The sequence below is a fragment of the Gouania willdenowi genome, chromosome 17 (assembly GCF_900634775.1).
Source record: "Gouania willdenowi chromosome 17, fGouWil2.1, whole genome shotgun sequence".
NCBI classification, from domain to species: domain Eukaryota; kingdom Metazoa; phylum Chordata; class Actinopteri; order Blenniiformes; family Gobiesocidae; genus Gouania; species Gouania willdenowi.
Genome location: NC_041060.1, coordinates 1,043,921 through 1,069,072, shown reverse-complemented (window position 1 = coordinate 1,069,072; position 25,152 = coordinate 1,043,921). Strand labels below are relative to the sequence as shown.

Sequence of the window (25,152 nt, the reverse complement as noted above, 5' to 3'; positions counted from 1 at the left end):
AAACACAGCTCCACACCAAAGCTTTGACCCCTGACCCCTGATTTCCACTTCTAGCGCGATGCAATTCATCACTGCTGAACACACACACACACACACACACACACACACACACACACACACACACACACACACACACACACACACACACACACACACACACACACACACACACACACACACACACACACACACACACACACACACACACACACACACACACACACACACACACACACACACCTACCCTCCATGGGGATGTAGCTCAGAGGACTGGGTTCCTCTGGGAATGAGCCATCAGCCAGTTGAAGCAGCAGGAGGAGACATGTGAGGGGAGGGGCTGCAGTTGCCATGGCAGCAGCGGCACACATGCACTGTAAAGAGAAAACGGTGGTGAAAAGTGTGATTGTGCACATCATAAGTGTGTGTGTGTGTGTCTGTGTGACAGATTTCTAGAATATATTTTTTAATAATTTGAGCCCATTTTTGCTTTTTCTTTTCATTTTTCTGCAACTGCACCAAACTCACCATATTTTCATCACTTTTTCTTGCCATATTTTTGCATATTTTATTGAATGTTTGCTACATTTCTCCCATTCCTGACACTTCTACATCACATTTCAATGTATTTTCTGCACATTTCTTCCACTTTTCAGACATGTTCAACACTTATAAACTCTTTCCACCACTTTTACACCTAATGTCACATATGTCGACCCATTAATGTCACTTTTATCATCTTTTCACCATATTTCATGATTATTTTTGCCAATTTAACCACATTCACGATTGTCATCATCATCATGCCCATTATTTGTCACTTTAAAGACTTTGAACCCTTTTTTAACACTTTGTCTGTTTTTATCCACTCTAATTTGCAACTTTTAACCAATTTCTGTGGTTTTTAAAATCCCATTTTACCTCCTTTTTCACCATTTTGCTCACTTTTAACCCATTTTATTTGTGATTAAAACAAGGTATTACATCTTTAAGATGACTATATACTGTATACTATGGAACAAATAATAATAAACTCCCTGGATAACAGTGGATATTACTCAGAATCATTTTTGTCTCTCTGTTGTTTTTATCATTTCATATGTTTTTCTCTCAGTTTGAGGGTTTTTTTGTCATTGTTTTGTGTTTTTCATTTTGTGTAAAATTCCTGCCATTTTGGTTCTTTTTTTGTTTTGTGTGTTACGAGTCATTTTGTGTTTATCATTTTCTTGTCATTTTGTCTTTTTGGAGTCATTTTTGGGTGTATTTGTCTCATTTTGTATTTTTTTTTTTGTTGTTTTGCAAATTTCTCTATTATTTTGGGAATTTTTCTCTCATATTTCACACTTATTTTTTGTCAAATTAAACAAACGATTTGTCATTCCCATTATTTGCCAGTTTAAACTGATTGTTCCATTATTAACACTTTGAACCCTTTTACCCACTTTTTCTGTCCGTTTTTATCTGCTTTAATTCATAACTTTTAACCAATTTCTGTGGTTTTTAAAATCCCATTTCACCACCTTTTCCACCATTTTTGGTCACTTTGAACCATTTCATTAGTGATTAAAACAATGATTTCCATCTTTAAGATGATTATAATAATAATAATAAACGTTCCTGGATAACAGTGGATATTATTCAGATGAATAAATAAATGTGGTTATCACAGATTCATAGAACAATGGACCATCATTTTACTGACTTTATGTATGGACCCCAAAAATCTCTCCCCTTTATTCCCCCTTATAGATGGTCCTGTCTCCACATGACTGTTCTTCAATGTTCATGTCTGTGTTCAACCACCTTGATACGTGTGTTTAACATTTCCCGTCAATCGGGCCAATTATTACAATTGATTTTGATTTAAATATTAGCCTTTAAACAGCCACAGTGGAGCTGAACAGCTAGTCTAGGGGTCAGACTGTGTACCTGCTACACCCACATGCTGCACATACATTTCTTAATGTGCAAACATCAACATTCACTACTTAACACAACAGTGCAAACTGTTTTTTACGGTCCAGGGTTCCATTCAATTTAAAAAAAAATTTATATTGCCATTTGAAATTAAATTTAAGACCGACTTCACAGTAAACACCACTGGGGGGGAAAACGCCACATCAATATAAACAAAAACACACAAGATGACTAGAAAAATAGCCAGAAATCAATAAAACAACAACAAAAATACAAAAAAATGAAAACCATTAAGAAACATCTTTGTTTACATTTCCGTATGTTGGTGAAAGTTGCGACAAGTATGACGTGCGTCTGCAAAGGGTCCCTCAACAACCACGTCACTGTTTGTAGTTCCACTGTCGTGATTGCACAGTGTTATGGTAAATTATATATTTGTTAAAAACAAATGATTTTGATTTGAAAAAAAATAATCATACTTATTATGTGTTAAAATTGAAGACTTTTGAAAAATTGATTTAGGACATTTTATTTAAATTTTTAGATTTATGAATTTAATGCTTTTTAAGACTTTTAAAGGATCAGTGAGAACCCTGTGGACTGATTATTAAAAAAGGAAAAATGTTAGAGGTTGTGGTTCCAGTCAGCATTAGAACAATGAGTGATCTGAGCATTAATACAGGAAAGAACAAAGAGTTTTTATAATCATTTTGTGTGTTTTCTCTCATTCTGTGTATGTTTGTTGTTGTTGTCTCATTGTGAAGCATTTTGTGCATTTCTGTAGTACTTTTGTGTATTTTGCCTGTAAAATAAATGTTTTTTGGAGTTATATTGTGTATTTCTTTTGTCTTATTGCTTGTTTGCTAGTACTGTAAGTTTGCGGAGTAATTTTTTTTAGTTTTTCTTGTCTTTTTGTGTACTTTTGGTGTCATTTTCTGTAATTTTGTACATTTTCTGGTAATTTTGTGTATTATTGTTGTCGTTTTGTTCATTTTTGTAGTAGTTTTCTGTGTTTTTATCTTGTCTTTTACTGTATTTTCCTGTAATGTTGTAATTCTTTGTATTTTTAATGTATTCTTGCTTTTGTTTTGTGTATTTTTCTGTCATTTTGCACATTTACTTTGGGGGCTGCATAAAATTAGACTAAGGGTCGCATGTCGATGTGTACGCATCAACGCTCAGAGCCAGATTTTTGATTTGGAGCCCAAGGGTCCCCCAAGAAAAAACAAAAAAACCCCAAAAGTTTGACGATACCGAATCATTGGCACATACAAATATACAAATGGGGCCCATTACCCCGTACGTGTCACAGGGACCCCATTTTTCAAATGACTACTCTTCCGTTAGTTCTTGTTAGATCAGAATTTGGTATGAATACTTTATGAATGAATATAATGACACGAGGCCCACCCCTCATTCCATTTTTTTTTTACAAATTTATGGGAACATAGTCGTGCGATATGTCGTTTCAAAGGTAATTCAACATAGATTACGATTATGCCTCGCACAGTTCGATTAGGGGCCTTTTTTCGGCCTAGTCAAATATCGCGTCAGTTGGTGGTACCGAATCATTGATACATACCAATATATAAATGGGGCTCATTACTCCATATGTGCCACAGGGGCGTCAGGGGGCCCCATTTTTCAAATGACTACTCGTCCGTTAATTCTCATTGGGCTGTAATTTGACATGGATATTCTATGAGCGGATGTCGAGAGCCTCTCAGAGACACTTTTTTACTCGGTGGAACCGAATCATTTGACGGAATTCTCACGAACGTGGGACGTGCTATTCGGCGCGGAGACGTTCCGCGGGCCGTAGTTCAACTTGTTATTTAATCCTTGCAATCAGCTCTCCCAAAGTAATAAGAAAGCTAATTCCAGCGATGTTATTTTAGTCTTGTTTTTGAATAATATGTTTAAGTTTCATTTAAGTCAAGGAAACTTCAAAGGAAACTTCAAAGGAAACTTCAAAGGAAACTTCAAAGGAAACTTCAAAGGAAACTTCAAAGGAAACTTCAAACGAAACATTAAAGCAATCAGCAGACGCCTCTAACGAAGATTGGCAGGAGATCAAAGCAATTTTACTAAGGAACGGTTGTCTGAATAAATGAAACTTATTATATAATAAGAAAGCTGTATACTTGTATACAGTATCATCTCATGAACACTGGCGTTAAACATTATAAGAAAAAGCTTTACAAATGCTAAAGACACAATATTTGACATTATCTGCATCTCAAACTGATATTAGGGATGAAATCACTTCTTTGTTGTCTAATTTTAGGGACTAAGCAGCACATGTGGTCACTGCTGATAAAACAAGTCTGGTCCTGAAAAGTGAGATTAAACAAACCATTCAGAGCTCCATCAAAGACTCTATTAAAGTCAGATTAAATCATCTGGAATATCTATGGAAGGACCAGGAGTTGAGCTTCTTTCTGCCAACATCACCTCGCTGAAGTCTCCCAGCGGTGTGTGTCACACACACACACACACACACACACACACACACACACACACACACACACACACACACACACACACACACACACACACACACACACACACACACACACACACACACACACACACACACACACACACACACACACACACACACACAGTAGAGCAGTACATGTGCATCAGCGTCAGCCACATCTCTGTGTATCTGAGTGCTTTAAAATACCAGCTGTCATCACCGTAGCAACCAACACATCCACCTCTCTACCTGCTGCTTTATCAGCGCTGAGGCTTTAAAAAAAAACTGAGAGAAAAGCAGAGAAATGAAGGGAGGGGGTAATAGAGTAATAGAGGCATGGGTGAAGGATGAAAGGGACCAAGCGGGGGTCGGGGATACATAACGCATGGCATTCACCAGGGTTTGATGGGTTAGCAGAGATATTTCTACCATTTTCAGCTTTTCTCTCAATGCTCTATCACAGTGGTTCCCAAACAGGGGTCGGTGTCAGGGTTGGGGTCTATTGTAACTGTAATCACGTAATTGATCATTAATTTCAATTATGGCATAATCATAATTGTAATTTTAAAACTGAATTGACTTTGTAATTGCCAAAGCTTTCCCACGTTTTATAATTAAAAAAAATAATAAATCTAGGGGTATACTGACACCCACACTACAAATATTAAAACCTATATTTTCATTGATTAATCAGAATCAGAAATCAGAATCAGAAATGTTTTATTTGCCATGTACAGTTTTGAGGACAGTACAAGGAATTTGACTTGGTGGTTGGTGCACAAAACAAGCAACAAAAAGAAATAAAAGAAATAAAAACAGAACAACAAAGCACAACCCAGCAACAATAATAATAATAATAATGATAAATATAAAGGATGAGGGATAAATAAAGGATAGATAGAGAATAAAGGATAAATAGGATAAATATAAATATAAATATATATATATACAGTGCAGCAGGTATCAAGCTGGTGGAGGTGGTGATCGGGTGGGGGGGGGGGGGTTCAGTGGGTGACTTGGGGTGTGTTCATGTGGATGGTGGCAGAGGGAAAGAAGCTGTTTTTGTGTCTGGAGGTTCTGGTCCTGATGGACCGAAACCTCCTACCAGAAGGGAGAGATTGAAACAGTTTATGACCGGGGTGGGAGGGGTCGGCCACAAGAAGAATAACAAGGTAATCAATAGATATGAAATAAATCAGATGATAGATATTTGTTTTTAGTGTATTTTACAGTTGATTTAGGACCTGTTAGCATTAGAGATGCTAACAGAAAGCTAACACAAGAGGAAGGCTAACTTTTAACTAGGTTATTTATTTTAGGCTCGGAAATTGTAATTCATTTTAATTGAACTTTAGTAGTTAAGAGTGTAATTGTAATTGACTTTCTAAGGATGAAAAATAATTGTAATTTAATTGCAAACTTTCCTCCTCCAAATCGGAGCCCAATCTCCATTCCGTCCTGTGTTAAACAATAACGACTTTGTACGTCCAAAGTACCTCAAACACATAATCTTGTGTTGTCTGTAGTAATAAATATAACAATATTAAAGAAAAGATGAAGGAAAGCTCTAGAAAAACCTAAATAAAGTATGAAATTAATGAAATCGAGTGGAACCTAATGTGAATACTGCAGCAACGGAATCACAACTGGCCAAATATGCTGATAAAACTATTAAAAATGACCTTAATGTGGTTAAATACATTAACCACATCTTATGGTACATACATTTCCACTACAGCAGGTATCCTTTATGGCAGGGGTGTCAAACTCAGGTTAGTTCAGGGGCCAAATCTGGACCCCTTTGATCTCAAGTGGGGCCGCAGAGTTTAGGCAGAAAAAAAGTTATTTTAAAATAATTGAGCACCCGTTTGCACTTCCACATATAAATGATCCATAAAAGTGATAAATGACTGATATCAGTCGCTGCAGGATTTTCACCTAAATTTCCTTGATTTTGAGAATTTTTTTTATTGAAAGTGTCTATTTGTACGGTTGCCGTACGGACAACACCCGGTGCTATTGGTACGTTACAGAAGTACACGTACGTAGCCTCTTAGGATTAGGATTAGGATCAGGGTTAGGATTAGGCTATAACCCAATATCACAACAATTTCTAGGGTTAAGGTTAGGGTTAGGGTAAGGTCTAGTCTTAGTTACATGACCTAAACTGATCAAGAACTGATTTATCACATGACCTAAACTAGCCAATAGGGGCGCTGCGTACGGATAGAATGTCAATTTATTGATACGGCAACCGTACGCATAGTCACTAACAATTGTATTTGATTTGGGGAAATTTGTGGAACAATTTGCAGGAGAATTGATGTATTTTGGAGTTCAACAGCTTGTGATTATTAAAAATGACAATATTGGTGAGTTTCATTGAACTTGTGAGATATCTACGTTGAACTAGTTTGTAATTTACTCAATGATTACTGTTGTCTTGCTACAAAGACGCTTTAAGGACAGTTCATTTTATCATTTTCTAAAACCAAGTCATTGGTTCAATATTTTTTGTTGTTGTTGCTATTTCTACTAAAAACCTGGGGGACAAACAGTATGTGTCATTAAATATAGGTCTATGATGCTCTGAGCGGGGCCACTAGGATGTAGTGGGAGAATACGTTAATAATCCTGCCTCTAAACTAAAGCTCCAGATTATTTTAAAAACCTGAGTTTGTTTAAGATTTGTTATTAAATCATTTTTATATGTAAATGTTGTATTTTCCTGTTTTTTTTTTTATCTGCAAACTGTGTTTCTCTGTAACATATACTAAACCTTTTTGGCAATTAGTTGATGAAGCTGCTTCATTAGAGAGTTTATTGATCAACGTCATTGATCGGTGAAGTAAACCTAAGGATGTTCTAGGCCAAGGCCGACACACTGAAACTCTGCTGTGAGGAAGGACGTGTTTTCTAACAAACTGGACAACGTACACATGGGCGTTAAACCAAATACATGTATATTAGATTGACATGTTCATGGACAAAGACAGGGAGGAGGGGGGGTAGCTGCAATAAGGGGGGATGGGGAATGGAATTATTCATCAAAACTGATATTTAAACCTTATCTTATATCAAAGATTTTGACTTAATTTGAGTGTTTTAATGAGCTAATATACAAAACGACAAGAAAAATACTCAAAACAACCACAAAAATTAACAAAATATCTATAACTGGCGGCCCTTGGTCTAATTTAGTATGCCCCCCCCAAAAAAACAGGACGACTCCAAAATACACTAAATTACTCAAATAAATGACAAAAATACACACAAAAACAGCAAAACACACAAAATGACTCCAAAATACATGAAAACTACAACAAAATACACAAAAAGGACAACAAAATTACACAAAATGGCTCAAAAAATGACAGATTGCTAATTTCTAATTTAGTATTGCCCCCAAAAACACACAGAAGGGAATCCAAACAACATGAAAATGACAAAAAAAAATATACTAAATTAGTCAAAAAACACAAAAAATGACAGAAATACTCACAAAAACAGCAAAACACACAAAAACTGACTCCAAGAAACATGAAAATTAGAAGAAAACGACAACAAAAGAATGATGTTATTTATAAGAGGTTTGAATATTGAGACTAAAAGCAGCAACGAAAGACAAAAATAAACAATGGTGATGGACACAAAAAGGAGAAAAGAAGGCAAAATATTGTGCAAGTTGTGAAATAGAATTAACTGGTGTGACCCAGACAGTGTTGTCATGGATCACATGTAATAATGGCGACTGACACGCGTCGTAATCAAGCAGCCTATTAGCGAATCGCTCGCTAACACCATGAAAATGAGCCAATTAGCTGATCATCTAGATGAACACCTGCTTTCACTTCTTATCAGTTTGTCCATTTATTTAGCAGCTCATCTACAGAGAGCTTCATTTTACAGTCTTCACTTTGCTTCGGCCACAACAGATCTAATGGACAGCGTGAGTCCAGTATATGGAACATTCTCATACTGGCAGGAGCATCTTTACTTTTCATCCCACAGAGCAAAGATCAATGTTGGCTCATCTTACTGGAGATCAGACATAGGCCACTGGCGGCCCTTTGTCTAATTTAGTATGGCCCCCAAAAACACACAAAATGACTCATGAAAATTACAAGAAAATTCACAAAAGTGACAACAAAACAACACAAAACCACTCCAGAAACATTATAAATGACAAATACACCCAAAACCAGGAAAAACATACAAAATGACTCCAAAAAAACCTGAAAAATATATGAAAATACAAAAAAGACAACTAAAATACACTTATTTACTCAAAAAACACAGAAATACACACAAAAACAACAAACACACAAAATTACTCCAAAAAACATGAAATTTACACAAAAAGGACAACAAAATACATTAAATTACAAGAAATTATACATTAGGACAACAAAAATACACAAAATTACTCCAAAAATACCAGAAATGACAGAGAAATACAGACAAAAATACACCGAATGACAATAAAATACACAAAAAAGGACAATAAAATACATTGATTTACTCCAAAAACACACAAAATAACTTTAAAGCACATAACAATTACAAGGCAATATACATAAGGTCAACAAAAATACAATAAATTACTCCAAAAACACAAAAAATGACAGAGAAATTACTATAAAAAAACATGAAAATTACAAGAAAATAAACAAAAATGTACTAAATGACTCCAAAAACACAAATAAGACAGAAAGATATGCACAAAACTCAAAGAATGACTAAAAACCACAAAATGACAAGACAATATGCAAAAATTACTTTAAAAACACACAAAATGACTCAAAAAAGCATGAAAATCACAATAAAATAGGAAAACAGAAATACACTAAATTATTCCAAAAACCAAAGAAACCTCACAAAACGACAAAAATATTTAAAATGACAAGAAGAATACATAAAATAACAACAAAAAAACACAAAATAACCACAAAAATGAACAAAACAGGCAACAACAACATGCAAAATTGACAGAAAAACACACAAAACCACAACAAAAGCAAACCTTTGTAATTTCCTGTGTTAATGCTCACATTGGTCATGAATACTGATAATAATGTGGCCCTTGGATCAGACAGTTTTGTGGCCCACGCTGTTGCAAAAGTTGCCCATCTCTGATCTTTGCAATGCACAACACGTACAGAAAGTCACATGGGCATTAAATAAAAATATGTATAAAAATATTACAGAATGGTGAGATAAGATTTGATCTGCACGGCACAGGCTGCATCAGCTATAGATATATCCTTTTGTGTGTGTGTGTGTGTGTGTGTGTGCATTACAGTGTGACAAGCATTAGATCATCCGTTTATGTCTGACATTTTATTCAAACGTTGTATCCAAACTGTTTTGTGTTACAATGCATCGAGTCACTCTCTCTCTCTCTCTCTCTGTCTCTCGCCCGCTCGCTGTTTGGCTGCTGCAGCTACTCTACTCTGAGCCTTTGTTACCGTAGCAACCAATAGCAAAGCCGGGCAGTGATGCTCCGTTGCAGTGAAAAATAAAAAAAATAAAAAAGAACGAGGAGGGCGGTTCTGCCTTCCAACACATGCACATATGAGCGAGCTCAATAACACACGCACACACACGCACGCACGCGCACACACACACACACACACACACACACACACACACACACACACACACACACACACACACACACACACACACACACACACACACACACACACACACACACACACACACACACACACACACACACACACACACACACACACACACACACACAGTATATTAGATTGACACATTCATGGACAAAGATAAAGAGGTGGGGTAGCTGCAATAAGGGGGGATGGGTTATGGAATTATTCATCACACAGAAAGGAAATAAATGTGGTACCGTATTTAAAATTGGATTAAAGAAATGTTTAAACCTCATCTTACGGGGTGGTGTGTAGCTCAGTGGGTTGAGCGCCCGCCCCACGTACGGAGGCTGTAGTTCCTCACCTGCAGCCGGTCCAGGTTCGATTCCCGGCCTGAGACTCTTTGCTGCGTGTCATTCCCTGCTCTCTCTGATCCCTCTCCTGTCAAACAACTGTCATATAAAGGCCACTAGAGCCCAAAAAATCTTACATCAAAGATTTTGACTTAATTTGAGTGTTTTAATGAGCTAATATACAGAACTACAAGAAAAAAACACAAAACAACCACAAAAATTCACAAAATATCAAAGCGGGTCATCTTACTGTAGATAATACATGGGTAACTGACTGGGTCTAATTTACTATGGCCCCCAAAAACACACAGGACTCCAAAATGAATGAAAATTGCAAGAAAATACACAAAAAGACGACAAAAACTCACATAACAACTTGAAAAGCACAACAAATGACAGAAATAGACACAAAAAGGAAATAAATGTGGCACTGTAGTTAAAAAGAACTTGTTTAATGTTTAAACCTTATCTTAAATCAATGATTTTGACTTAATTTGAGTGTTTTAATGAGTTAATGTCATGAACACAGACCTATGTTAATGCAAACAAAGATCCACAGTTAATAACAACATTAACACACAGAAAAACCATCCATGTGACACAGTCTGACAATGAAAAATACACATAAAAGAAGAACCCCTACCTGTTATAATAATGACACTACGATTTTCCATTTTTTGCAAAAGCTGGAAACAGAACGACGGGATTAAATGGTGGACTCTGTAAAAGGTGTTGAAGAGGTAAAGCCGAGGCTTAAATGTGCTGGAAAATGTGTTTGTTATTAAAGTCTCGACTGGAACTAAATCCTTTACATTTGTAACTTGGCTCTATGAGGACAGTTTGCAGGTTAAAGCAGGGAATAAAGCAGGGAATAAAGCAGGATGGCTCCAGGGGAGAAACTCAGACACGGGCTAAACTGGGAAAATAGGTCACTTTGAAAATGTACAAAGCTATCATAGAAACTATAATATTGTACGGTATTATTCTGACCAGAAACACATTTCCACTGGAAACGGAATGCATGCATTTATTCTTTAACAGGTAGAATTCCAGTTATGTCACATGACCTTCCATCCAGTGTGCGTCGGTATTTCTAAATGTAAATGTCCAGGTGTTTAGCAGCTGTTTTAAGACAATAATGAGATATAAAGGATTGGCTTCAGCTATTCCTCTTCACATTCCTTAACTGTGTCAGTGCAGAAATGTATACATTTAAATAAAAAGATCATTTCAAATAAAATTATAACAATAATAATTAATGAATTAATAAAAAAGCCTTCATTCTAATACACTTAATATGGAAAGTAATTTGAGCATACATTTATTATGAGCGATATCAACCATAGTTTAGTTACTTCTACTACCTACTAGTAGTACTGGTAAATCAAATTGATCAAAGATCATTTGCTTGGGAATAAAAAGATGTAAAAAGGTTTAAAGGTTTTGATCCCCACCGTAAACACTAAAGTTTAGAGCATTGCATTGTGGGATGTGGAGTCCTGTAAACAGATGCATAGAAGTGTTTTTTCTTCAGCAGACATGGAGGACAGTGATTTAGAGCTGTAATTAGATCGTTGTACCATGGACTCGGGACACGTTTGGTCGCTGCGCGGTAAATAAACGATCAGGTGACGTGTTTCGATTAGCGTGAGAAAGACGCACGTATGTCATTGCTATTATTTGCTGATCTAAACTAATTGTGACTTTTTTCCTGCCACTTTTGAGCCAAAAGCGACACATTGAACCTCAAATGTGGCCGTGTGACAACACCAATCACGTGACTTCAAGATGGCGGAATACAAGCTCTAAAACTGTAAAGTAGTACCGTTTCCAAGTTAATAAAATGAATATAGTGCAAAATAATGTGTTTTGTTAGGCACAGATTTCAAAGGTTTGTAAAAACAGTGTAGGATCTCTAAGTATTTCAACTGACATCGTACATGAGTTTTAGGCACGATCTCCTTTCCTCTAAAACGTTTGGACTGGTTTTGGTGGAAACACGGCAGTGAAATGTGAGCGTTAGCTTCCACATTATCCTGATCTCTGCTCGATCCACTGTGGGACGTGTAAGAGGATTTTAATGATCTGTATTGTCTCGTTGATAGATACCACAGCGCACCTTGAGAACTCCAGTGAAATCCATTGATCAAACAATTAATTGGCAGCTGAGGAAAAGTGCACATGCACACACACACACACACACACACACGCGCGCATACACACACACACGCACGCACACACACACACACTCAAAATATTGCTGTTTCAAGTCTTTATCTTATCAAGAGGAGGAAAGATATTCCCTCAAGTGGCTGCCCGTCTCTTTTGAACTCGTCTAATCAGAGTTCTGCGAATCTGTCTCTTACAGTTAAATATACCAAAACACTGTTGGTTCTATAGAGTCATTTATATGCTAATGCTAAGGTTACCTCTGTGTATGGCTTTCAAGCAGCTGCGTGCTGTTAGGGCACGAGGAATAAAGTCAAAAAGATCTGAGAGTGACAGTCAGAGGAATGAAACAGGCAGATGAAAAAGGAAGAAAGGGATGTTAAAATACGTGGAGCGAGATGAAGGAAAAGGAGAGAGCGGTGGTGGTGGTGGTGGTGGTGGTGGTGACGCAGGGACTGAAGAAGGAAGGAGTGAGTTATTCCTTTGGGTGAGCGCCATAGGTAATTAAAATAAGACGGACTGAGCTGGACTCCAGCCAAACGGAGCTCGATCTCCACTCGAAACCAACCAATCAGGCCTCCTGCGTCCTTCCTGGAACCAAATTATACTGCAAGAGAACCAATAGTGGGTGAATGCAGGGGTTACAGAACCCAATACAGCTACGAAACCCTTTAAAACTGCAGAGAACTGCACTCTACACACACACACACACACACACACTGTTTATGATGCCATGCAAAGCTGATACAAGGGCAAACGTTAACCAGTTTGACTGCAGTAAACACATATACATTCACTGCACAGCCTGGAGATGGAAGCGAGCGCATGATGAGTATGCAGCGCACACACTCAGACACATACTACGAGCACAGACTCAAACAGACACCACATCCCAGTGTGTGTGTGTGTGTGTGTGATAGTGATCATGTCTAATTACCTGACAGTGATGGGGGAGGGGGAGGGGGGGTTATCTATTAATCTGACCTGTTTTAATAAACCTTCTGGATTAAAAATTCCACTGCAAAAATCTCACATTATCATTTCTTTACAAATCAATTCTAAATTACATAGTTCTTATTGAAACTTAAAAATTTTTTTCAAAGTGTTAAAGTTTTATTTCAACTGTTTTCAGGAAATCTGCTTTGAAATTTACTTTGATCTCCTGACAACTGTCTGACTGATTGCTTTGATGAGTCTCTATGAGTTATTTTTGGGCGTGGCCAACTTCAGCATTCTCTCAGGCTGGCCACGCACTCGTAAGGATACATCAAAGCAATCAGTAGATGCCTCTGAGGAAGACTGACAGTTGGAAGTCAAAAAATGTCAGGAGATCTAAGTACATTTCAAAGCAAATTTCCTGAAAAAAGTTGTCTGAATAAATGAAATTTTAACATATTTTTTCAAAAAACAAGAGAAAATGAACCTGCTGGAATTATTAAGCATTTTCTTTTTTTTAAATTCAATTTGTTTTGCTTTAGTTTTTTTAAACATAAATACAATTTTTGTTACAATTTTAGGGATTTGTCTTCTGCTGACTTTTTATTTATCAAATTAACAACTTATTGGAGTTTGTAAATTTTTTAAAAGATTAAATTCCCATTGATTAACCTGATATTGGATGGACTCATGTTTGTAAATACACAGACTGATTTTATGTTGACGAAAATATGACTATATTTTGACATTGTTTTTGTTGTGGGTGGTTTTGATGAATGAGATGGAGTCAAGCTTTAGGGTTGTTGGTCAGATGCGGACCAGAAGAGAGTTCTGTGATTACATTGTCATTGAACGCAGCGTGAAAACAGTGACTTCCTGGTGACGATGCAGCCTGTAGGCGGGGCTAAAGAGTCCATGTGGGATGCAAGCCGTTGATTGGCTGAAAGCCTTTCACTTAATGCTTTCCTTAGGCTTGTTATTGGATGAACAACGCCTGGGTGGGCCTTAAATAAAATGGGTAGGCCTTCATTAAAATGGGTGGGCCTTGATTAAAATGGGTGGGCCTTGATTAAAATGGCGCAGTGAATGTGCGATGCTTTGGAGCCATTTTGCACATTTCGTCATGAAATGACGTGGACGTGACGTGGAAATGAGTGAACCCTAAAATGGAATTGGGGAAAATCAAATTGAAACAGAAAATCTGAGGACCCACATAAAGGTCAAAGGTGACTATGTTAAGGTTTCATTCATTCAGAAAACTGTTCCTCAGGAAATCCACTTTGATCTCCTGACATCTTTCCACCTTACGGAATTATTTTGCAGAAGTCTAGGAAACATCAAAATGATCAGCAGACGCCTTTGACTGGCAGTTGTCAGTGGAAACAGTGGATTTCCTGAGGAACAGTATTAGGGATGAGACAAGGTTATCTATATCATTCTTCCAACAAAAAATGCAGATAGTTTTTATAATGAGGAAAAAGCCTAAACGTAGCATAAGTGCAGCTAATAATAAAAAAGAAAATGATTTAACCCTCTAATGCTCCATGATATCTGGGTCTCCTGATTGGTTAGGGGCTGAAATGTAGCTCCCACTGACAAAACGTTAGTTGTGATCACTAGTGATGGTAAATTTAGCTCCTTTAGCAGAGGCCTGCTAAGAGGATCACAGCTCACAATAGGTGGTCGTCACACAAAAGATGCCATAACGCCAAAGAACGTGCACGTTTGACACACGAGCACACGTTCCAGTCACGCACAGAACCCTCAGATCCATGAATCGACATGACAGCTCCTCTGAGAGCTCTCTCTCTCTCTCTTTTCCTCACAGGTATAATAGCTTCATGCTAATTTCCTCCTCTCCTTTAAACAGCGTCTGGGCCACAGATAAAAAAAATAAAAACCCTAATAGTGAAAAGGGAAAAGTTTGCGTATAGCTTGAAAAGATAAAGGTATGATTGAAGAGTAGATTGCAGGAACTAAGGCGAGAGAGAAGATTAGCCACAACAAACTTTCATCAGACTAAAAAAAAAACATATTCTCTCTGTGAGACAAAGGACTCAGCTGCCTTCATTTCCCAATAAAAGACTTTTAAATCCCTCTGGCTAAGCTGCCATTACTAAATCCTGCTTTTGGCATAGGTGTTCACAGAATGTGTTGGAGGACAAAAACCCCCAAAAAACAGCAAAACACAAGAAGGAAGGCTAAGCTACCAAGAAGTGTTCATCCCCTCTTCATTCTGAGCAAATAAGTAAAAAGTCAAGTGTCTTAGTGGTGGTATTTGAGAAAAGGTTACTTGGTTATTTGGGACTCTTGCTTTAGCATATGTGTAAATATACAGTACAAGTGCTTTAGCGTAGCATGAGGTAGATTGTTATAGTCTATTTTTGATGCAAATTATGGGGCGCTGATTGTAAAGTTACACATGCTAAAATAAACGGCAAATTTTCGCAACATTTAGGAACAAACCACGTTTAAAAAACATGTGAATTTTTTTCCATTACTTTTGACCAGATTCACTGCAATATTTTTAGTGATATTTACTTTTCTCGTAAAAATATAATGTCAATGTTAAATCTAAATGTTAAATATTAAATTAAAATCTAATTGTTGAATCTAAATCTATTGCTAAATCCTAAATCAAAATGTTGAATCTAAATGATAAATCTTAAATGTCAAATCAAAATGTTAAATCTAAATCTAAACCTAAATGTTGAATTTAAATCTAATGCTAAATGTTAAATCAAAATGTAAAATCTAAATGCTAAATGTAAATCTTAAATGTTAAATCTTGATGTAAATTTTAAATGTTGAATCTAAATGTTAAATATTACATCTAAATCTAAATGTTAAACCTAAATGTTTAATCTAAACCTAAATGTTAAATGTAAGTCTTAAATCTTAAATCTAAATGTTAAATCTAAATCTAAACCTAAATGTTAAATCTAAACGTGAAAGGTTAAATCTAAACATTTAGCTTACATGCAAATTCACCAGAAGTATCAAAATAAAAGATTATTGACACGAACGAGCGCACGTTTACATTTAATATTTAGATTTAGATTTAACATTGTGCATTTAGATTTAACATTTATATTTAAACGTAACATTTCGATGTATATTTTAGATTTCAAATTTAACATTTAGATTTAGAATAAATATTTAGATTAAGATTTAACATTGACATTATATTTTTACTAGAAAAGTAAATATTACAAATTAAAATATTGCAGTAAATCAGGTCAAAAGTATCATAAAAAAATTAACGTGTGGTTTGTTACTAAATGTTGCAAAAAGTTGCTGTTTATTTTAGCATCTTACAATCGGCACCCACTGGCAAATAACCACAACAACAGCATCTAAGTATATATCAGTCATGGTATCTTTCACAGCAAAATTGTCTCTCAGTTAACCATGAGAAACCTACAGAACATAGTGTTTTTTGTCAGGACACACAATATATATATATATATATATATATATATATATATATATATATATGTATGTATATATATATCTGCCTCTTAAAATGTCCAAACCCCAAATATCCTGTTTATCCAATAAACCACGTGAACCTCTGTGTTAAAGAGCATCAGATGCACAGAGTGAGGGATCAGAAAAAACAGATAAAGTTGTGAAGCTGTACCTCAGGGGAGGAATCAGCAAAGATAGAGTCGTAAAGCTGAAGATGGAAGAGATGAAGTTTTTTTTACAGGCGAAATTACTGCAAGGTAATAATAACAGTGCATGTGGCTCACACAGCAACTAATCGTACATGATGCAGCCGCAACTTCACTGAGTTTATGACACCACCGTGGCTAATTTATAGCTATAAGTTGTTATGGGCAATGCTTACTTGTCTTTCCTATATCTGAACCAGACTAGAGTTACTGGTAGTCTAGCACCACTTGGTCTAATTTTGTATGGCCCTTGAAACAGACAGAAAAAACACAGATAATAAGAGAATAATATACAAAACAACAAAATACACAAAAGAAAAAAGAAAAATACATGATATGACTTCAAAAACACACAAAATAACAGAAAAATATAAAAAAAAGGACAACAAAAATACATAAAATACAAACAAAAATGTACAAAACAACTACAACATTACAAAAAACAAGTATATAAAATACAATTTTTTTTTAATTGAATATAGATTATAAAAAATATATACAAAATGACAACAAAAAAACACACAAAATGACAGAAACATACACAAGAATAAAAATACAAAACATTTATATAAATACATAAAAAATTTAGATATAAAATATAGAACAAAAAATAAAATTTACAAAAGGACAACAAAAACACAAGGAATGACAACAGAAACACACAAAATAACTCACACAAAAACAGCAATAATACACAAAATGTAAACAAAATACACAAAACAACTACAATAATACAAAAAAAAATAAAATATAAAAGATGTAACATAAAACACAAAAATTTTGAAATTTTATATAAAATATAGGCACAAAATAAAAAATATATATACAAAATGACTCCAAAAACACACATCAACAACAGAAATAGAGAAAAATATACAAGACAACAATAACAAAAATAGACGAAAAAGAAAAATACATTAACAACATTAACAGACCAAACCCTTTGTTCTTTCCTGTATTAATGCTCATATTGGTCTTTATTCTAAATGCTGACATGAATGTTGAAAATGTGGCCCCTCGGATTAGACAATTATATTTTTCTGGCCCCCACTGTGATAAAAGTGGCCCATATATGATGCCTAAAGTGAGCTGCCATAACAACCGGTCCATGCTTTTATCTCCAGCAGACTGGACTATTGTAATGGTCTTCATCAAACATCTACAGCTGGTTCAGAACGCTGCAGCTCAGGTCTGAACCAGAACAAAGAGGTCAGAACACATTAGTCCAGTTTTAAAGTCTTTACACTGGCTCCCAGTCAGCCTCAGAGGAGACTGTAAAGTTCTGCTGCTGGTTATAAATGTGTGAATGGGTTTGGTCCAGAATACATCAGTGAGATGTTAGTCAGGTATGAACCCAGCAGGTCTCTGAGATCTATGGACACAGGTCAGATAGTGGAGCCCAGAGCTCACAGTAACCATGGTGATGCTGTGTTTAGTTGTTATGCTGCAAAGAAGTGGAACAAACTGCATCAGAGCTGAAGTCAGCATCACACGTGAACATTTTTAAATCAAAGTTAAAGGAACTTTTTTCTCTACTGTATATGATTGACAGAGAGATTTATGGTCATGTTATTGATGTAATGTGTTTGTTGATGATTTTAAATGATTTTACTGATGATTTTAAATGTTCTTAATGATTGGCCTTGTGTATGAAATGCACTATACAAATAAATTTGCCTTGCCTTGCCTAAAGAAAGCATGCCTGTATGACTCCAGACACAATGGCTCTTTTTAGAATGGCTGCCCTAGGTTTACATTGTGCAGAACATGCAGGAGTAGGTCACATAGTTCACACTTAACCTTTTAAATTCATCTTGGTGCCTGGAATTCTTTGGACTCCAACGTCTCTTTTGTGCTTTTGGTTTTGCTCTGAGGAAAGTCACTAAACTTTAAAACCATAAAGAACATGTCAACATGTGGGATAAAGAGTGAAAGCACTGCCCTGTTGGCTTGTTTGATTTCTGCTAATAAAGTTTGATCACGTATAGTCCAAAGGAGGCTTGTATTGGCAACTATTACAAACTATAACAATCATTTCTGCAGCAAGAGAGAAATATCCATTATGTGCTAAATAGGTTACACTACATGTGGTGCCATCAGAATGATGATGAGTGCAGAAAAACAACAACAAGAGCTCGAGGAAAGACACTACACCAATATGTTCAAAGTCAGATCAATAATAAAGGACTACAATCTTCATGATCACTGAAAATGGACAGAAAAGAAGGAATTTATATTTTGAAATGGAGAAAACAGTTTAAAATGTTTATTTTAAATCAGGCCCAAAAATGACACAGAAATTCCTCAGTTTGGATGTTTTGGGACATTATCACACATTTACAAACTATTTATCCCAAAAAACATTTACAAACATTGGGAAAACTCCATGTTCCGCGATTTCTAGACAGCCCAAAAAAATAACATCACGCCTCCTTTCCTTCAGCCCGCCTTCATTCACACATACGCACTTTTGGTTCCTTACGCGTGGTGGGCATGTCAGCAGCCTGGACCGGAGAATACGTGAAGGAGAGAAGAACGTAACTGCAGGTGCGCAAAAAGGCGCTTAAGTCCAGGCAGGAGAATAGAGCCCTTATTTCTTAACTTATATAACTTCTAAAAAAGAAAAAAGATAACTCCAATAGTCTTTTTACTCTTTAATATAAAGTTTTAATGAAGTTATTGGCCTAAGCTCTTAGCCCAGTCTGTGTTTCGGTGGGTTAGCTTAGCTTAGTTAGCTTTAACCTAGCTTAGCTTAATTAGCTTTAACCTAACCGCTAGAGCGGACATGGGCTTGTCTATAAACGGTCACATTTACAGACCTTAGAGTCGCTGTTAGCTTATCAATAAACAGGAAGAGATTGATCACCTTTATAATAAGTGCTGACTAGGCACTGGGAGTGAGGCCCAAGACCAAAACATGCTGACTTGATAATACTGTATCATGTTTTTCTGCAGTCAGTGTCTTCTCCTCGTCCTTCTCTCTCTGCTCTGTTTCAGGTGTTGAAGCTGATGATGTCACTTCCTGATCTGTGGTTCACGGCTCAACTAGTCTGAGACACTCTGATGTTCTATCTCTCTATCCTGTTCTGTTGGTCCTTCTATCCACTAACCACAACCAGTCCACGCAGATGGCTGCCACCTCTGAACCTGGTTCTAACGGTGATTTCTTCCTGTTCAAAGGGACTTGTTTCTTCCCACTGTCACTAAATGCTTGTTCATGTGGATCTTGGGTTTTCTCTTTCTTATTATGAATTTTATATTTTGATAAGCCCATTGAGATGACTTTGTTGTAAATTGCGCTATACAAATAAAGTTGAATTGAATAGTCCAGTTTCTACTTCATTATTGTTGCTGCAGGTTCATCTGTCAATTCGTTTGTGGAACTTTGTCCTGTGGAACAAGGTTTTTAGAGACATTGTTGGCTAAATTAAGGATGTAACATGCATACAGCTCTGAGCAAAGATATATAGAAGGTATGATGAGCTACTCCTCATGAAAAACAATGTTCATCTCCGTCCACAACTTGAAAAGACGGGTGATGACGTAACCAATGTGTCGACTATTACATTCGTCTGTGACTAATTCTGTTATCGATTTTTGTCGAATATGTCGACTATTCGTTGCACCCTTAGTGGAAACTGATGGCTAAAGGCTAAAGTGAGTCATGGTTCAGGTAGACGGAGTCACATTGTTGCTGCTCAAAGTTTGCTCTTTCACACTTGTTAGGAGGATGTAAATAATTTGTCTTCAAGGGTTGAACATGAAGAAACAAGTCAAACCAATTAGATATTGACTGTAGAGTGCAGCCTTTTAAAGGCCACTCTGTAGAAAACAGCAGTATTTGTTCTTTCTTTTGCTTCGACGGTAATCACAGACAATTTGTTGCCAAACGCGTCTCGTCTCGTCTCCTCCACAGAAAAACACTGTCAAGTAATGACTCTTAACTTCCAACGTTTTCTGTCCGTCTGATCTCACAAACAGGTTGGCATTGGTCCTTTTACCACCTCTGCACTCTCATCTCTGGTGGATTTACTTTCCTCAAGGCAACCGGCAATACACTTCAATTAGATCTGATTTTATGTTTCCATACTTGAGATGCTGTTTGCAGCTTGGCATATGTAATTGAATGGTGCCTTATGTAATCAATTGAGCTGATTAATGTGTCCGTGGGTAGTTATTACGCCCTGAAGACGTCTTATGTTGCTTCCACCTGCTGCCTACTGTGTCTTGTTGTTGTCAACATCCAAATGAAATCACACAAACCAAACCTTGGTTTTTTATTTACTGAAGGGGTGAAAATTTTACAAGGGACACAAATATGACATGACTGATCTTTAACATATTGTTTTCAGGGAAAGTGTTACTCACTAAAATATATATATATATATATTAAAAAATACTAGCTTTCAAGTTCCGCTAGGTTTTTAGTAATGCAGGTTTGATTTTCGCTAAGTCACAACTCTGGGTCCCAACATTGCAAGAGGAATTTTGCAAACGTAATTTCATGCTATCTAAGCATTAAAACCATTTTCTAGTCAATTATCGCCATAAGTTTGATGCACAAAAACTTGAATGTCATTCCACACTCAGATTTTTGAAAAAAAGTAATTTTAGTTAGTGTCATAAAAAACTGGTTCCATTCCATTACCCTAATGGGTCAGTGGCTGTTTGAAAATGTCACACGCCGTACTATGCACTACAAACTCAATGACTTTATACAGTCTACTATATACTATGATTAAGATAATAACCGTTTCCACTGAGGTATACTTCCAAGTTTCCGAAGAGGCATTTGGAACCTACAGAGTTAAAAACCTGAAGCACACTGAGGCTAAATATCTCTGTTGATTCTCCATCTTTGAAAGTACTGAAAATATTTTAAGTGAAAGAGTGACCAAGTAGAATATCAATATCTGGTCATTTGATCCATAAAACTAACGGAAACACATTTCATGATGAAATTTTCAATTTTTGTGTCCGTCTCTGTCTTAAATACTTATACGTGGACGTGCAAACTAGTAGTGTTGTGTTCAAGACCACACTATCCGAGACCAAGACTTGCCCGAGACCAGAATGCACCGAGACCAAGACAAGACCAAGACTTCCGGGAGCCAAGACCGAGTCAAGACCAAGACCGAGTCAAGACCAAGACCGAGTCAAGACCAAGACCGAGACCACAAACATTTTTTTTTTTTATTTAAAAAAAAATATAAATATTATGACAAGGTTCAACAGTTAAATAACATTCTCTCTTTAGTTTTAGTTTCTTTTAACTACAGTTGACGGACAAAAAAAGTGCCTGTAAAAAATTAACTAAAACATTAAAACTACCACTGCTACTGATAAATTCACAATTATTCTACATATTTGAAAACAAGATTTTTATATCAGCTGAATGTACAGCAAGTGATTAAAAGTATTTCTGCCAAGAAATAACATGTCTGGTCACCTACACACCACAGAGTGTTTCCTCTTTGCTGTGTTTTTACAAATGTATTATTTGTGGTTCGTGAAACCAAATTTCACAACCAACATGTTTAGCTCCGCCTCTCTCACCTGCTTGTGTGCGTGTGTGTGTGAGCGTGTCACACGTCACTCAGTCACATTTAGGAAGGTTGTGGTCATTATATGGGGTGGATTAAATAATGAATAAAGGATTGTTTTATCCCATTCTTCTCCTTGTTATTATCACATTATAAAAAAGTTTAGAAATAGCAGGAATTAGTGCTGGTCGCCAACGGTCTTGAGGGAAAATCCCGAGTCTGAGACATTTAAAATTTGGTCTCGAGACCAAGACCGGTGTCGACTACTACAACACTACAAACTAGAGTATAAAGATGTTAAAAGTGGTGTTTTTTCCACCTAAAATCTGTGACCCTCTTCAAACTGCTCTCTATTTGGCCCCTGAGTGAAATAATACCATGAAATGTCTTAAAATAAGGCAATAAATGCTTTTTTTTTGCCAGATAAGACATTTCTTCTTACCAGTTAGCAAAATCAGGGATATATTACTTTAGATGAACAAAAACATCTGCCAAAAGAATGGAACATTTTGGCTGGGCGAAATTTTCATTAAGGGCAAATTTGGTAAAAAATATGTCTGGACACGATACTTTTTAACATCTTGTTTTCAATTTTACCCACTGAAATATCAAGTGTGTCTTGCTTAGTAAAGCATAAAAATCCTATAGCTTTCTAGTTCCACAAGGTTTTTTTGTATGGTTAACAATTTTCAGCACTTTTCCTTTTTCCTTTCCACTCCGTTATCATCAACCGTGTCCATGGAAACCCGAGAACAACTTTTTGATGTCCATTTTTAAAAAGGCAATGAAGGACATTAGGTATTAGAACAGGAACCATTGAGTTGTAGATGGCTGAGACCAACTTTCATGTTGTCCATTCCACTCCGTTACCAAATGTTCAACAGAAATGAGGAAGAATTCAGCACTGCTGCCATGCTGCTCAAACAGAACAGCTAACATGGAAAGTTACGTAAGCTACTCCAATCTTTATATTCCATGATTTTCGACATCCCAAATGTTCCCCCTCATGAAATGCATTTAGAATTCCTTTAGTGCTTTTTGAGAATTTGGAGTCGTGTGTTTAGGATTGCGTTGGACGGACTTCCACGGGCAGTTTGAGGGAAGCAGTCGCCGCACCTGTTGTTCGCTGCACTTGCTGCGTTGTTGTCGGGGTTAGCACCTGCTCGTGCGGCTGCTGTGTGGTTGCCTGTGTGGGCAGCGAGGGTAACAGGGAAGCCATTCACGCCCGCTCAGACTCAGACTGGCTGTCTGCGGCCCCTCGCTCCCCCTCGTCGCCTGTTCACTGTGCTTTCTGTCACCATCATAATTTTTTTTTTTTATCCCTCTGCCCAATTCCCCTGCAGCCCATATACAGATTGCAAAGTGACGCACTTTATTCCCTGTATTCCCACACTGTCGGCCTCTGTTTGTGTCTCTGTCCTCACCAACGCTTCGTCTCTTTTTCTGCCTTTCAACATAAGGAACAGCAGCTGGAGTTTTACCCTTTTGAGGTTGTGGGCATGCATGGTGTGGTAATTAAGTGGGCAATTATGGTACCGATATATTATTAGCTACTGTACAGCACAACAAATAGTGGAAGGGCAAGTTGAAATTGGACTGTATTTTGTGGTTGTAATTTAGATTTAAAAGCTGTCTTGTATAAATATTGGGAAAAAATGGCATTTTGAGTGTTTTTAAATGCAACAATATTGGAAAAATCTCAAATATTGAGAAACATAGACTGTTTCTAAGTTAAAAGTGTCTATGTCAAAGTTTATTTTTTAAAGGAATTGATGCATTTTGTAGGTTTAAAAAAAGTTATGTGCAAGTTATTGTTAATTCAAACTAATTCAACACATTTTTAAGAATTATTTTGTTTCAATCTTTGTTCCATTGTGTAGAAAATAAGGAGTGTAAATATTGTACTTAATCCAATGAAGTTTTTGCTGTTTGATCTTACATGGGCCACAGATATAAAGAAAATTAGTCATTTCAACATTGATGTGCCCAAGTTTGCACCTCCACATATAAAGGATATGTAAAATATGTAAGGAACCGACAATAGCATTAAATTAATCACCAAATATTTAAATGTCGTGACCAATTTTCATTTAATTTGGAGAAATTGTGTGTATTATATAGAGAAAAACTGCAGGATTTTGGAATAATGGAGAGTTCTTTCAACAGTTTGAAATCAAAACGATATCTGCAAGTGAATTACTTGATTATTTCAATAATGATTTTGTTTTTTCTCTCATTTTAGTCTGGAGGCCAAATTGGAAGCTCTCAGGCAGAGACTGGCCACTTTTATTACAGCTAGCCAACAAAAATGATCCCAGGGTCACATGAACAACATTCATGTCAGCATTTAGAACAAAGACCAATCTAAGCATTAACACAGGAAAAGACTAAGGGTTTGTTTTTCTTGTCATTAAATGTGTTTTTCTTGTCCTTTTGTGTATTTTTGGTGTTATTTTG

General features: G+C 36.4%; 1 protein-coding gene across 1 annotated transcript in view; it reads right to left on the bottom strand.

The window, feature by feature from the left end:
* The window catches only part of LOC114478834 (semaphorin-6B-like), a 55,471-nt gene that overhangs the window by 28,362 nt on the left and 1,957 nt on the right, over positions 1-25,152 (bottom strand). Inside the window, exon 2 of the mRNA XM_028472120.1 lies at positions 245-371. Within this exon, the coding sequence (XP_028327921.1) occupies positions 245-368 (124 nt within the window). The 5' untranslated portion in view covers positions 369-371. The remainder of the gene's footprint in view (positions 1-244; positions 372-25,152) is intronic.